The sequence below is a fragment of the Arctopsyche grandis genome, chromosome 2 (genome assembly GCF_051622035.1).
Source record: "Arctopsyche grandis isolate Sample6627 chromosome 2, ASM5162203v2, whole genome shotgun sequence".
NCBI lineage: Eukaryota > Metazoa > Arthropoda > Insecta > Trichoptera > Hydropsychidae > Arctopsyche > Arctopsyche grandis.
In genome coordinates, this window is record NC_135356.1 from 12,310,915 (window position 1) to 12,326,326 (window position 15,412).

The 15,412-nt window shown below is 35.3% G+C and overlaps 1 protein-coding gene across 1 annotated transcript; it reads right to left on the bottom strand.

Annotated features, from left to right (window-relative positions):
• Nucleotides 1–861: 861 nt before the first annotated feature.
• On the bottom strand, nt 862–13,956 carry LOC143922268 (intermembrane lipid transfer protein VPS13B-like). The gene is made up of 28 exons (XM_077445494.1): nt 13,917–13,956; nt 13,434–13,606; nt 13,247–13,365; nt 13,067–13,170; nt 12,852–13,012; nt 12,678–12,802; nt 12,457–12,588; nt 10,912–11,011; nt 10,661–10,834; nt 10,433–10,588; nt 10,257–10,358; nt 9,794–9,888; nt 9,502–9,700; nt 9,242–9,430; nt 8,882–9,050; nt 8,658–8,809; nt 8,508–8,570; nt 7,461–7,521; nt 7,258–7,374; nt 6,949–7,115; nt 6,620–6,881; nt 5,675–5,961; nt 5,398–5,533; nt 5,145–5,321; nt 4,899–5,069; nt 4,630–4,823; nt 4,228–4,386; nt 862–1,358 (listed from the first exon to the last, which is right to left on the bottom strand). The coding sequence occupies exons 1-28, from the start codon at nt 13,954–13,956 to the stop codon at nt 1,281–1,283; spliced, it is 4,062 nt and encodes a 1,353-aa protein (XP_077301620.1). The 3' UTR covers nt 862–1,280.
• Between the last annotated feature and the right edge of the window lie 1,456 nt (nt 13,957–15,412).

Sequence of the window (15,412 nt, forward strand, 5' to 3'; positions counted from 1 at the left end):
GCCCTCGGGCATTTCTTTTAAACACCCTCAGAAATGTTTCGCCTTTGGCGCTATAATCTAAAATTTTGTATGGCTTTTGGCGCTCTAATTTTAAATTAGAAAGTGCCTTTGGCGCATCATGTGGCGCCCTAACTTATTTAACACCCTCGGGCGCCGCCCGATCTAGCCCCCCCCTAAAACCGGCACTGGTTGTGCCCGATGAAATATCATAGCATGGGTTATGGCATATTAAGATATTAATTTTAAAGAAATTAAAAGAAATGGTCGGTCCTGTGTTAGATCCGCACGCGGTCGTATATTTTTCAAATACCTTTTAAATATATTTAATTTAATATTTATATTTAATTGTTTAATATGAAAAAAATGGTAAAAACTACCAATAGAAAAATTAATTAACTAATTAAATAAATTTTCAATAGATGGCGCTAAATTCTCATAGACTTATTGCCTTAGAGGAAACATCGGTAGCAAACAGTATACATATATATATATATATATATATATATATATATATATATAGAAGTATTTTTCTTTTGTTATTGTATTCATATATACATTTTGGCAGTGATTTAGCTGTCTGTATTTGACGTAAATATACAGACAGACCGAATAGCGATATTATATATGTACATATATGATGATAATGTAGTCGAAAAGCGGATAAGAGCTTTTGAATTGTGGATCGAAAATCTTAGCATTTTTTATGCCCTGTCAATTCTCTGTCAATTTTGTTCAATTTTGATACCCTGTCAGTTGAAGCTATGTATGTACATTTGTGCTCAAACAAAAATAATGGTACATATGTAGATGTATAAAAATATAGGAATGGGAATGTAAAAATGAAATAAAAACAATCGCTTTCGACAAAGTGAGATCCACTTTAGAGTACGTGCATGTTTTATTATATTGCAGAATTTGCAAATTCGCAATTTTGCACGTTAATGAAGAGAGAAAATGCCCTGAAAAGGATGGTCGGACGTGTTGTATTTTCGTACGATGTTCGAAGGGCCCGAGGCGATATCCCGTTGCTGGGATGCTGGGCCTGACAGCGCCTCGGGGCCCCCCCCGGCTGAGCCGGCTTGACTGGCACCAGGGCAAGAGATGAGCCCTCGGGGCATCAGCCCGGACGAGGGACACTTAGAGGGGCACCGCCACCCCTCTGGGTGGAGAAAAGGTCGGGGGAAGAGTCGCTGGAGGGGTCTGTGTCTTCGCCCTGTGGGGTTACTCCACGCCGCCCACATTTGTGCGTTACTCATTTTATCGCTTCGGGCTGAAAACCGTCAGAAATGTTTAAAACAGATATCGACGATTTCCTCTCTGTGTTTATTTAGTTCGTGTGTTTTATTTTGCCCGTCACACTGAAACAATTTCATTACAATTTAAATAAAAAAAATGGCATGTTTACATGACATGGTTCGCAAACTCGTTGCTAAATTTAAAACAGTGTGTAAAGTGACATCTATTGTGCAACAACAAAAGCTTTTTGAAACTAAAAATCAAGTTCATTTGTTTTCATTTAAATTATTTTAATTTTGAGTCACTATTTTACAGATTAATTTTATAACTGGATGGTCGGCTGCATGCTCATTTCGATTGAATTTCAGCATGTACGAAAGACGAGATATTCATGGGGTTGCGCAGATGACGTTTCGATGTACATTAATTCTTAAAATTGAGTTGGATCTTTCTGGCAAGTTTAAAATGGCAAAAGCCGAGACAAAAGTATGAAATGAGCATGCGTCCGCTTGGTTTGCAATCGTTTGCGGCGCAGGGAGCAGAAGGGTAATATCCTAAACAATCGAGAGATCGAAATTAGCCTTCAACGTTACAGAAATATTAAAACATGTTCCCAATCGATATGCATTCTAAATCAATAACAGAATAGTACATGAATCCCCAAACCACGGTCCATGGCCGTTTTTTGTCCGGCCCTCATTTCAAATCTTAAAAATCTATATAAAATCCATAAATGGTAGACAACTCTAGTTAATTTTGATTAGAAAATACAGAATATTCATATATATATATATATATATATATATATATATATATATATATATATATATATATATATTGTGGTAATATTATATTTAGCCCTCGACTTAAAAACATCCTGAAAATGATGTAAACAACTCACTTTAAAAAAATCATATTTATATATATTTATTTATTTAATATATTTGGGTTTTATTTAGATGTACCGTATTCGCATTTTTAATCTGATAACTTTTGTGTATTGGAAATGTTGTTTAAAAACTTATCGTACATTCTTATGCAAAATGATGTACATATATATTATAAGAAAAAACATACAGTAAATCAAATGGATAAATTATAAATGATGCAGATATGTTATGATACTGAAAAGGATCATCTGACTATGCTTGATTGCCTTGTAAAATAAATAAAACTGTATAACATAAAAAATTTATTCACATTTGAAAACGACGAGCACCAGCAATAAAAACCATAAATAAACAAAATACTCAATAATTTTTTATAAACCATGAATAAAATATCTCAAAATACATAATATATTATTATTAGATATATTGCTATAATGAATCAGTCTTGAGGCAAACACGCTATAATTATAATAACTGGAAGTAATTTATTTATATATATGTATATATAAATAAATTATATATATATATATATATATATATATATATATATATATATATATATATATATATATATATATATATATATATATATATATATATATATTTATACATATTAAGGTACATCGAAATAACGAATTTCGAAATTTGGAAATATCTTAATATAATCATTATGATACAGAACGTCTTTTCCAACTTAAGCCATTTCCAAATTACAGAATTCGCTGTTTTCAATGTACCCTAATACACATATTTAGTTTTATAACACGGGAAAACCTTGATTAAGACTATGAAGACGCGCGAATAAAATCATGGAAGCACAATGACTTGAATGTTGTGAGGAAAGAGTTAACCGGTACAACTTTTCCTCTAAATGCTGGTCTTCGACTACACCGACATATGCTGCGATTCTAGCTCTTAAAGCAGGATCCATCTACAAGTAAAAAAAAAAACAATAAACAAACTCGTTTATTAATCAAATGATATGTGTATTGAAAAGGATACCTGTAATTCTGGTTCTAATTTGGTATTTGATGAGGTGCCGAGTGGACTAGCTCCGGTTTTTCTCAATCCCAAAACTAGTTCACCAACAATATTATCACTTTTGATGACTCTCCAACAGTCCAACTCAACCATTTCAATCACTTTATCATTGTGAGTATCCAGCAATATTACCCACTGTTGAAAATTGTATAATTATATATTACACAAACTTCAAAATATAAAATCAAAAACGATATCTAAAAATACAGTGTAATAATTGTGTAACTTCATTCAGTACAAAATTTATGTAATAAATAGGGCAGTGGAGTCAGAGCATTTTAAGCTGAGTCGGAATCGTAACAACCGACTCGAGCTTATTTTTATTACAGTATGTGTCAACTAGTTATACTGAACTCCAATTAAACTGAAGTAAATCTACTAATAAATTCAAATTTAATAATTTCTTTATAAAAACGTGATTTTAAATTACATTATTTAAATATTATTATGTATATGTTGTGTGACTAATTCTATTGCTTGAACTTTAGTTTTTTATAAATTGTATGTATAAATATGTATTTAATTTCTAGTTATTATTTTTTTTTCCGTTATATTTTTGACCATTGTGGCGCATTAGGAATTATAAAAAAAAATCGTATTTTGATGTTTTGTATCCAAAATCGATAATTTCCTCCGTCTCATATTTCTCTTATTCTTATTTTACGTATTGATTTATCGGTGCATGAAATTCATACAAATGTACTTAATTTTTATTTATATCTATTTCATTACCAATAATTCAATAAATTGGGTTACATGTTAATTTTTAATAATTTTTTTTAATTACTTTAATATATTTATATTGTGAAAATCACTATTACTTTTATTACTAACAATTTCGTACGTTGGCAAGAAAAGCCGATCTTACTGAAATCGTCGGAGTGGGAGTCAATTTACCAAGTCCAACTAAAATTGGAGTGGGAGTCAAATCATAAAATAAAGTCGAAGTCGGAAAATTTAGATCCGACTCCACAGACCTTGTAATAAATTTAACACATTTGAAAGTCGAGACTCGGTTTAGATTATCGTTTGTGTAAAAAATAAATAATGAAGAATATACCTTATTGGTAATAACAATTGTAACATTCAATCCCGTATCTCTATTGATTCCTTGACATATGTACAACAAGGAAGAACACGCAAAAGTATTTCCCAATTTCAATCTAAAGTTCTCATTCTTAGAAGGAGTCGAATTATTCTTTATTGGGGTCCAGCGAGGCTGCAAGACATACAATAAATATATACATACATATATCAGATACATTTTCATTATAAAGCAAACCGTGAAGATTGAAGACAGATAAGATTGCACAACAATGATTTCAACAGAGTACCAGTACACATTCAATAACGGACTTGGTCTTAGAATCTGACGAAAAGTATGATGAAATGAACTCAAACTGACATTTAGTCAGCTTTTCAATCTTACCAGTCCTCATACCATCAAAACATAATCAGTTACCATAGGATGTTGATCCCAACCAGCTTGACACAGCAATCCCTGTCCGGTGAGAGCCAAGAAATCCGCAGTCGCGCTGAGAGGCTTTGTAATAACACCCATGAGTCCACGAGTCAATCCAGCTGCTACGGCCACCGGACTGCCACCTTTCTCATACCCGACGACTAGAGCTTCGTGAGCAATTCCACCAATCGCTCCTGGAAAAATACAAACGATAAATGAACCGGTGCTACTTTAAAACGTCGACGTCACTAGAAGCGTATCACAACTACCGAGTAAACTTAGGCCGAGTCCTTGTAAGCCACGTGTGAGAGCTTGCACAAGTCCATCGGGTCGGTGGCGTCTCGCCCGCTCCGTCCGACGCATGTGGTCTTCATCCAAACTCAGCCTGTCCAAATTCCTTGCCACGCTACCCATCACCATGCTCATCGACTCGACGGTACCTGCGCAAGCGAACATTTAATAATAAAAATGAAACATTTTTAAACGAAATATCAATTACCAGCATGCATACACACCTTGGGTTAAATGTTTCAGTAATGATGCTGATCCGTGCGTCATTCCGACCACGAATCCCCAAGGACCTCTCATCAGTCCCCGACAAGGCTCTCTAACGAGATCGCGAAGCCCAGCACTGACTCTGCGAGCGAGTCCACCCGGACTTCCCAAAATTTCCAACGATCCAACGACCCATCCTACACAAGACCAAACGATTCAATTAGTACGCATTCAATTGAAATATCGAATTTTTTAACATGTAAAATGTCTCACCGGCTCCGAAGATGGCTTCGGACAAATAGTGCATCGTCAAGGCATGACCGAGACGATAGCTAGACGTTAGCACGTTGATTCTTTCAAATTTGGCAAATTGCAATGGACTGTGGTCTAGCGCTATATATAATACCATCTACAAAAATAATACATACATACATACATGAAATGTTTTTGAACAAAAAATCAGTGCACAAAACAGTGGGCGAAACTCAAGCCTTCCAAACATATTGTGTACGTATAATAGAATAGTTCTCACATTACACGTGATACTTACACTCGAGTGCAGACTGAGTAATATATTCAGCGGGTGTATCAGCAACTTTTTGAATTTGATCGGATGTGCTATGGCCGATCCCTCCCATATGATATACTCGGGGATGCTGACGAAGGTAACGCTGCCATTCTCGTCAGAGTCTAGATGCGTGAAGTTGTTCACGTGGGAACAGGTCGTCGGCAAGGACACGGGCACGAAATCCGTGAAATAGTCGAGCAGCGTCGATATGTAAGTGTCTTCCACATACAAAGAAATCGGCCCGATCGTAACTTGCAAGTCGTACAGTCCTGAAAAATATACACAACCATGAAATGATGATGTCTGCCACGCACATAATTATTAGGGACATAAAGTTTTAACTGTTCCAGCAACGACGGGTATGACATATCACCACGTATGTAGAAATCAAATTAAGTGAGGATGTACGACGGGGGGAGAGAGAGTCTTTTACCGCACGCCACTGTATGTATACTAACCGTGTTTCATATGTATGCATGGTAAACGAAAATTTTCGACTTTTTAACATTCGATGCGGTGACGGTCACCCAAACAATGGATACCCCGAATTGGCCTAACGGGACTCAGTAAGTGGCTGGTAGAATTCTCAGAACCTGAGAGCGTGAGACTCACTTAAAACTGTATGTGCCTAAACAATGGTTAATAAATGGATCGGGGAAGCTGTGGTGGGCAACTTGCCCTTTAAAAGGAGGTACACTTGGTACAGCGGGTATTCTGGAACGAGCGCTGGGTGCGTGTGGACCTCCTGAGTTTGGTCTTTCATTTGGATACTCAACCCACCCCTATGTAACAGTATTTATCTTTTTTCAAATATATTCCACTAAAAAAACTGTCGGCGAAAGTATATTTATGAAGATACATATTTAAAAATAAATTTCCAGAAACTGTTAAAAGGTGTTCTCTAACTTGAAAGTGTTTGGTTCGTACCTGAATATGTGACGGAGCACTCGTCCCACATTTCCATGTTGACTTCGCATTTGAACAAGCAATTCTGTCGCAGCGCGTCCACCACTTTAGATATGTTGCAAATCTGGGAGCCGATCAGAGGTTTCCAATCGATCGAGGCGTCTGTGGAATTTTGAAGCGCCGGTGCCTGCTTGATGATGACGACGTGGAAATCAAAGCCGCCGTTGGGAAAGAGCGGGTTGTCGATTTGCAGATCTCCGATCGTCAGGTGCGTCAGGAAGCCCTGTAGCAGAACAGGAGTTACTCATGGGAATAATTAATTGAAATGTGCACAGACGATGATGACGGACCTTATTGCTCGGACTGCAGGTTCCGACGACGCTGTCGCAAATCAAAGAAAACACGTTGCAGCTTCTCGAGCCTTCGTTGGCGTCTTTGTTCATTATCATGCAAATGTTCACACCGTCGAATATGGACGTGATCTTAAACACTTTCAAAAACGTACCGAGATTCGAATCTGAAAAAAAATATATACGTTTACAGGACGGCTTTGGTTATATGGATAAATGTCATTCTATTGCAAGTATGTACATAAAAACATTGAAAAATGAATTGGATTTGTATGCAGTAAAGATTTCGTGCGTTCGAATTTCTATTACCGTTGAATGAAAGTGATGGAGAAGGTTCTGTATTTGCCGAGTATGCGTTTTCTAAAAGCCACACATTTTCTTGATCACTCTGGCAATCACTTGTTTCAAAGTTGTCATCTCTTTCTGCTGAAATTAAATATTATACGATTAATTTAGTGTATGCCGGTTACATAGGTTTGTAGAGAAATAAACATAAACATTATTTTAGTCACCTAAATCAGGCAATTCGGGTGATTTTGACGAAAAATCATGAACATTTTCCAAACTCGACTCCTATTTATGAATGTAGAATTAGTAATAATAAAATAAAATTTTATTTAATAATATTAATTTACATAAGTATATGGTTTTGGTAAATGAAACCAACCAACCCAAGTAATTTTAACAATTTGTAGTGCAGCATACATTTTCTATTAAAAACCTAATATATGAATTTTTTTTTACAATGTACTCTCAATTATCCGGTTGCGGATAATCCGTGTTTGAAATAATATATATATTATTTAATTTCATTATTTTTGAATGAGAATACGCTTCTGTTGCGATATGAAAGCACGAGACATCTTGAGCATTGGTCCGAAATGATTCGAATGTTCAGTTTTTTTATTTAATTGATTTTTGCTTTAAATAATAACCTCGTACAAACAGGCAAAACCCTGAAAAAAAGCATAAGGCGCACGCAACAAGAAAATTGTACTCACTAGAATACAAAAACTTGCGTTAATTGAGAGATTCAAAAATGGGAAATCCACTTTAAAACTCGCCGAAGAATTTGGAATTGGTGCTTCAACTATTTATCAAAAGATATAGCAAAACAGAAAAAGAAGTTGGAGAAATTCACAAGAGATTTTGATATTACTGCAGGTGCAAGAGTATGAAAATGTCATTATATGAAGAATTACATTCAACCATGCTTACATGGTTTAATCTAAAACGATCAGAAGTTGATTAGATCAATTTCAATGTTAGGAATAATCTTTCTCCATGATCGAACCAATGTTATTTGTTTTACTTTCGACTAAGATTTTGCTATTTCGTATATTCTGCGATTCAAATGATCTGAACTTTCAATGCACGAGTGATACGGTTATCACTCAAACAATAGAAACGGTATCAAAAATTGATAGGTCAGATTATCCACGTTTTTCAATTATCCGCGCCCCCAACATTAGTCTGGATGATCAAGAATACACTGTATATTGAAAAGATTACTCATATGGGTTAGTTCTCTTACACAAAACAACCTCCATATATCTCACCATGATTTCAGTCGGCATGCTGATCAATAAACGTTGTCTTATATCACTTGCAGAAATGTCATCCTTAAAAAATGTTTTTTATTTTAATAAAAATTGTAATATATATATATATATATGTATGGATATAAAAAAAAGGTAAAAAAAATCAACCTGAGTCACATTATTGACAATAACGGTCGTTGCAAAGCAATGACTATTAACCATAACCTTAATATCTTCAACATAGCCAGGCAGTTTGACAAATTTTTCCAAACTGTTAGTACCAACGTCGACGGGAACAGACCAAGTGTGAGAATTACACTCTGAAAAACGGGTAAATCCACCATCAAAACTCAAGTGCAACGATTAAATTTCCATCACTCAAGGTTACATACCGGTATTTTTTACATATGCAAACGTAAGGTACAGATTATCTTCAAATCCTGATGACGTTCCGCTGAATAGCTCTGGATATTGAATACTCTGCATCGGCATGGTATAATAAACTTCTTCACCGGGCTGTAACGTACAATGCCAATCACTATTCCAACATTCTTCCACGACCTGAAAAGTCGAAACTGTTAAAAGCATGTTTACACGAGGAGCATTTTTGGTTTTATAAGAAAATATTGATGTAATTGTTGGAAATTCTTCACGTGTCATAGATTTATCACCGTTAAAACAACACCATCAACAACAAGTCGAGTCAAAACATGCTAAGAGCAAGCAATTGGCTGTAACTAAGATTTACTTACATTTTTAGGAAGGAATTCATGTTTGGTATCATAATTGTAAGTGTCTGTGGTGACGAATTCTTTCAACACTTGAGCAATCGTTATAGTTATATTAGCTTTGTTCATGATCAGGAATTGTGGAGAAGTGTCTTTGTGTGCTGTTATAAATACTTGTCCTCGGTATTCTTGACACGAAAGTACAACGGGTATCTGAATACACACATACATATTATAAACATAAAATAATACACACTGCGTACATATATTATTCAAACACTTACACTTTTAGAACTGCTTTTCACCGAAACAGACCTCCGCTGCGAGAATTTATCCAATCTAATCGGACAGCTGAAGGGTGAATCGAGAGAATATCTCAAGTAAATATAGAGCAAAAAATTTTCATCTTCGGAACTATCTTTACTTTTACTAGTCGACGGTGTCGGAAGAACGTGAAATTTATTAATCGGTATTCCAACGCAGCTGTAAAAAAAAAACCCGACAAATTATTGAAGCAATCTTTTATATACGATAGTAATTATTAAGAAATTTGATGTTAATATTGTATATTTTCACCTATTTTGAGTTGAAGGAATTGTGACAGACATTTCTGTGGCATTTTGGGGAAGATATATATTCGGCGTTGATAAATGCATCGCAATTGGAAGCACCTGAAATTAAAAAAAAAATACATTTATTAGTTTATTTATTTACAAGCAAAGTATTCGCTTAATTAACTCATTATGGGGCGCCCGAATTGTTTCAAAACTCTCTATGAGAGTCTGCGTATTTTTCGTGAATTATCAGATCAGTATTTCTCAAACTGTTATGATTGCTGTATACAATTTATATTCATTTCAATATATTTTCATGTAATCAGCGCCTATCTTATATGTACATCATTGTGTAATTAATTAAAATGAAAGGTTCAATTTGAGAAATATGTGTTCTATTAGATTGTTTTGTCATGTTTTAGCTGTTTATATTACAAATACCGAGCGAAACCGGGTAAAACCACTAGTATATTCAATATACAAACCATTATATCTAGCGGCAGTTGATTGACAAACACATAATTGGAAGAAAGTCTGAAAATATTTATATTCTGCTTCATTTCATACGCCATACTAAACACGCAAATCTAAAAGCAAAAGAAAATAAACATTAACAATATTTAAAACAACTCGCCTTCAGAACAGACGCAAAATTACTTACGCTTTGATTACAATCTACGGTGAAGGTCGATGTACCCTCGTACGAGACACAACCTTGTGGTTTCCGTTCGTATGGACCTAGAGCGGTCGACAAGATGCGAAGCGGTCCGGAGAGATACGTCTCCGACGTGAAATGAACCCGACAGAAGAACGACTCCTGAAACGCAGTCAATGATAATCAAAACCATGCGATACTACGAGATTAGAACTAGTAGACGAACAATGAAACCTTAGTTATAATAGGCGGCGGGATGATCACTTCTAGGTGGTTGACCGTGCACAGCTCCTCTCCGTTCGGTCCATGCAGATTCACACGCAACCCTGAACAGTTTCCGAACAGGGCCCATGGTGCCATGTCGACGACCATCGAATCGATGCCGCGTATAGCCGGTAAATATCTCACCTGCGATGTAATATACATACGTATATAGAAAAAAATTCATATGAATGTTTACATTTGCTTTATGTTATTTGACGTACGACAATGTCGGTGCTGTGCTGGTGTCCGACGGGGTTCCACTGTAACCCGTCTTCAGAGAAAATATACGGCCATTCGCATTCGCTCGTGCTATTTTCGCTCCTGTAAATTGTGTGATTCAAAATGTAAATGTTCACTCCGGTCCGCTCGTAAACATACCAGTTTGTTCATACAATAGAATTGTTGGTTTTGGTTTAAGTGCTAACAGTCAAAGGCTATCTTCAAATTTACTTCAAATCGCATGAAATTTCAAATTGTCAAAACCTTTGAGATGTCAAAACGCTAACTATTTGATTCCTATAGAAACCACATTACAACGCTACTATAATTCCCGTTTCCGGATTTTTTTTTAATATTGCAACCCAGGTAAGCATACATAAATAGAGGATGGGACAATTATACCTAATAGTTTGTGCATAAACAAACTAGTTTGTCAATTTGTTCTTGGATCATGTATGAACAGAATAGTATGTTCAAGAACGAACAGAATGTACACTTGGACTGTAACATGCGTATATAAGTACATACATAAGATTAAAATATGATATCTTATGTTTATGAAAAAATATGTATTTGGATTTCTCTCCATTTTTTCTCCATTTTCTCTCCATATATGAATTTCAATGTAAATTTTTATTTATAAGAAAATGTTTTTCATTACGTAGTCAAAATAGTATCTAATATATAATTTCGAAAGAGACTTTGTATGTGTGTAAGTATATATATATATATATATATATATATATATATATATATATATATATATATATATATATATATATATATATATATCTTTGTTTTAACCCTTTGCCCGCGGCAATAAATATAGCGAACAAGCTCTGTACGCGGCACCGTTTTCGCAAATTTGGCAATCGAGTTTTCGACCTTAAATACAGATTTTAATATTTACTCAAGTAACCAGATATGTTAATTAACACATAAAGTATTATTTTAAACAATAAAATACATAATATATCTCGTAGTTTTGGATTAATTGTCAAATAATCATTCTTCATACAATTTAGACGTATCGTCGCCATTGTTCAAAAGACGTGACGTCACATAAACGAGGTTTCAGTATGGTTCCACAAAAAACTAATTTTGACTGGTATATATTCATTATAAGCAAATTGAATAGATGTCATTCAACTCTCAGTAATATATTCAACCAATTTTGAACCTTAAAACAGTTGAAATAGGCGCATATAAGGCTCAAAATCCCGTGCAAAGTTCAGAAATTCTATGGAAGACAGCCGCGCTACAGACTTGTCGCGCAAAGCTTCCATAGAAGACGGCCGCGGGCAAACGGTTAAATACAAAATTTATCTATTCAAAATTTATATGACGACGATACGATTTTTTTTTTCAATTAAAATAAATTTAATAAAAAAACAAATGAATATTTACTATTAGATTCGCCATGTTTACGCTGTTTATATTACAAATACTGAGCGAAGCCGGGTAAAACAACTAGTATCTTATAATAGAAACGTCAAATGGATGAAAAAATATCGACAATACAAATCACTCTGTCTAAAATAATTTACCATTGCTTCATGTTGAATAAAATAGCATCTATGTCCACCACGTCTTCCTTGTTTGGGAAAAAAGTGAGTTGATCTACCATATCGTAATGAAGACATATTTTGTTATCGCACTCGTTCAAATTTGCATTTTCCCTAAACAAAATTTGAACTCGATTAGAAAAAACAGTCAACAGTGTGTGATCAAATATTTACATATAAACGTTGCGAAAAATATTAATTACACATTGCTGACGACAAGTTCGTGTTTGGTCTCCGTAATTCCCGGAGTGGTGATGAAATGAATCGAGCCTCTTCCGTCGACCGAGTACACCGACGATTGAGAATATTTTTCCGTATGCAATTTAACCTGAAACAATTTCGATAAGAATTAATTTTACGAATCAAATGAGACTTACATATTTGTTGCACGATAAAGCCGGACTCACTGAAACATTCGTGGGCAGATGAGATCGTAAAATGTACAGAGGACTCAAAGTGACCAAAGTTCTTTTGTGGACGTTGTCCTTGGTGATTCTACACCATATTGAAATATATTGTATTTCACCTTTGACTGGAACTGTAATTACATTTTTAGTATTAATCAAATTATAAATGCGATTAATTTTAATACAAAATTGACCGTCACCTTTAACCAACCAAGGCATGTTGCCCTTCGAGCATTCGATCAACGGAATATCACCAGACCATCCACTATCGGAATCCACAAAATGTAATCTATAAATCAATAAAAATCATTAAAAAAAAAAAAAACCAACAACAATTAATAATACACTTAATAATTCGATCATACCTGATGGCACTTTCTGTGCTGGTATCGAACAGTAGCGACGGAGACCTGACTCCGGCGTCGACTGAAACTGTCGCCGATCCAGATAAGCCGTGCAGTTGTAACACTTTCTTGTGATACAGCTGAATGAAAACAGTTTTATTAAATAGAATATAATCATTTCGGACACTGACGGAAACAGTGCACTTACTTTCATGCTGAACTTGTTCGGTAGGACGTTCATGATAATCAACTGTCCCATGAAAGTGACACAAAGTTGGACAGGACTTGAATTCTCCACTAAAACAATAATCGTCAAGGGGCTCAGATCGTTTTGATGTTTTAACTTCAACGTTGTGATGCCAGCTTTTTCAATACAAATCCCTAAAATGACACGTCAAGAAGATCGGTCGTTAAAATTCGTATTGGAGCAATGCGTTAAAGGAAAAATCATCAAGTGAAGGCAACTTATTTTTAATACTTCATATATAGCTTAAATGACTTGCAAGGAACACTAAACGCAATTGTTGTGCATAGCTTCAGAACGGGGCTAACACTGAATGGCAGAAAAACAAAGTAGATGATATTCAGTAAGTCAGCTCATAATATTTAGATTACTCTCTAAAAATGGACAACAACATGGTGGAGGGAGTTAATCATTTCAGATATCTTGGGTGAAATTTGTGAAAATAACCAGGAAATTCACGCCATAGTGAAGCAAGCAAGAGCTGCATTCTTAAAAATGAAAATTTTCTAACCATACGTAATCTCAGCATAACACTCTGACTAAGACTTCTACAATGCTACGCTTTCAGCGTCTTTCTGTATGGGACAGAAGCATGGATCATGTGTAAAAAGCTGCAGATCTTTGAGATGTGGACATACAGAAGGATGCAAAGAATCTCATGGATGGCACGTAGAACCAATGCCGAAGTACTGGCCCTGATGGGTAAACATGTCGAAGTGCTCAACAATGTGAAAAGGCACCAATTAAGGTATCTTGGAAATGTGACGCTGAACCAAAAATACGATCTCCTGCACCTAGTAATCCCAGGAAAAATTGTAGACCAACGCAGTCGGAGCCAGCGGAAAATATCACGGTTGAAGAATATTCCTCAGCACCCGAGGACTATTCAGAGCAGCCATGGACAGAGTACGGATGGAAATTCTGGTTGCCAACGTTTTAGGAGGACAGGGGTATACGAAGAAGCAGATATATATATGGGAAATATATAATGAAAAGAGTACTTGACGGATGGAAAGGTGGCATAACAATAGGCGACAGAAAGATTTATAATATAAGATTTGCGGACGACACAGCGTTGATGGCTGGCAATGGGGATGAAATGGCTAAACTACTTCCTAGAATAGAAATAGAAGATAAACACCTGGATCTAGAGATAAACGAAAATCTTAATAATTGATAGATTCGAGTCTCTCATAAAGTACAATGCTTTATAAGACTATGAGGAAGTAAACGATTTAATCCGAAAAAAGAATAGGATTGGCGAAACCAGCAATGATCAGTCTGACAAGGATATGGAAAAACCGTTATGTTCGGTGCGATCTTGGGTGCTCCTCATTGCATTGTATGGAGTTGAGACATGGACGCTTAAAATGAGAGAAAGAAGCATGTTAGATGCCTTCGAAATGTGGTGTTGAATCGCAAGACGCCCGAATATCTCCACCCTCAAAAGGCTGACAATTCAGTTAGAAGCTCTCCACAACATGTAGGAAAAGGATTCTTTCCTACTTTGACCATATTGCCACAAAGAATGTGGAGAGTGAGAGGGCGATCTCCCATAAGATGGACAGACCAAAATAAAGAACTGACAGGATTATCCCTAAACGCTGCTTTCAACTTAGCACAGAACCGGTAGGAGTGGAGGCAGATCATCTACTGGATATCAGATGACTAATGACCATGACACTTGTATTGACCAAACGAGAAAGAGGAATAACATGCTTTTTATAATACAATATAAATAGTATATTTTATTTGCCGAGTTATTTTTCCCAATTTTCAGCAGTCTAGATGTAACAAGTTTAAAAACTACTGGTATATATGTAGTATTATAAACATATTATATATATGATGATTATATTCTAATTGAGGGATTGTTTAATTTGAGATCGTAACGTTCTATTATTGTATTTGTTTTATATTCATGTTAGTTTTGTTTTTTTTTT

Excerpts from the sequence above, each read along its gene's own strand:
- LOC143922268 (XM_077445494.1), bottom strand. The coding sequence starts at position 13,956 with ATGCAGCTCTTGCTTGCTTCACTATGGCGTGAATTTCCTG. Across the intron at positions 9,701-9,793 it reads ATTCCTTCAACTCAAAATAG|CTGCGTTGGAATACCGATTA; the intron begins GTGAAAATATAC and ends TTTTTTTTACAG. Across the intron at positions 5,322-5,397 it reads CGAAGCCATCTTCGGAGCCG|GATGGGTCGTTGGATCGTTG; the intron begins GTGAGACATTTT and ends GGTCTTGTGTAG.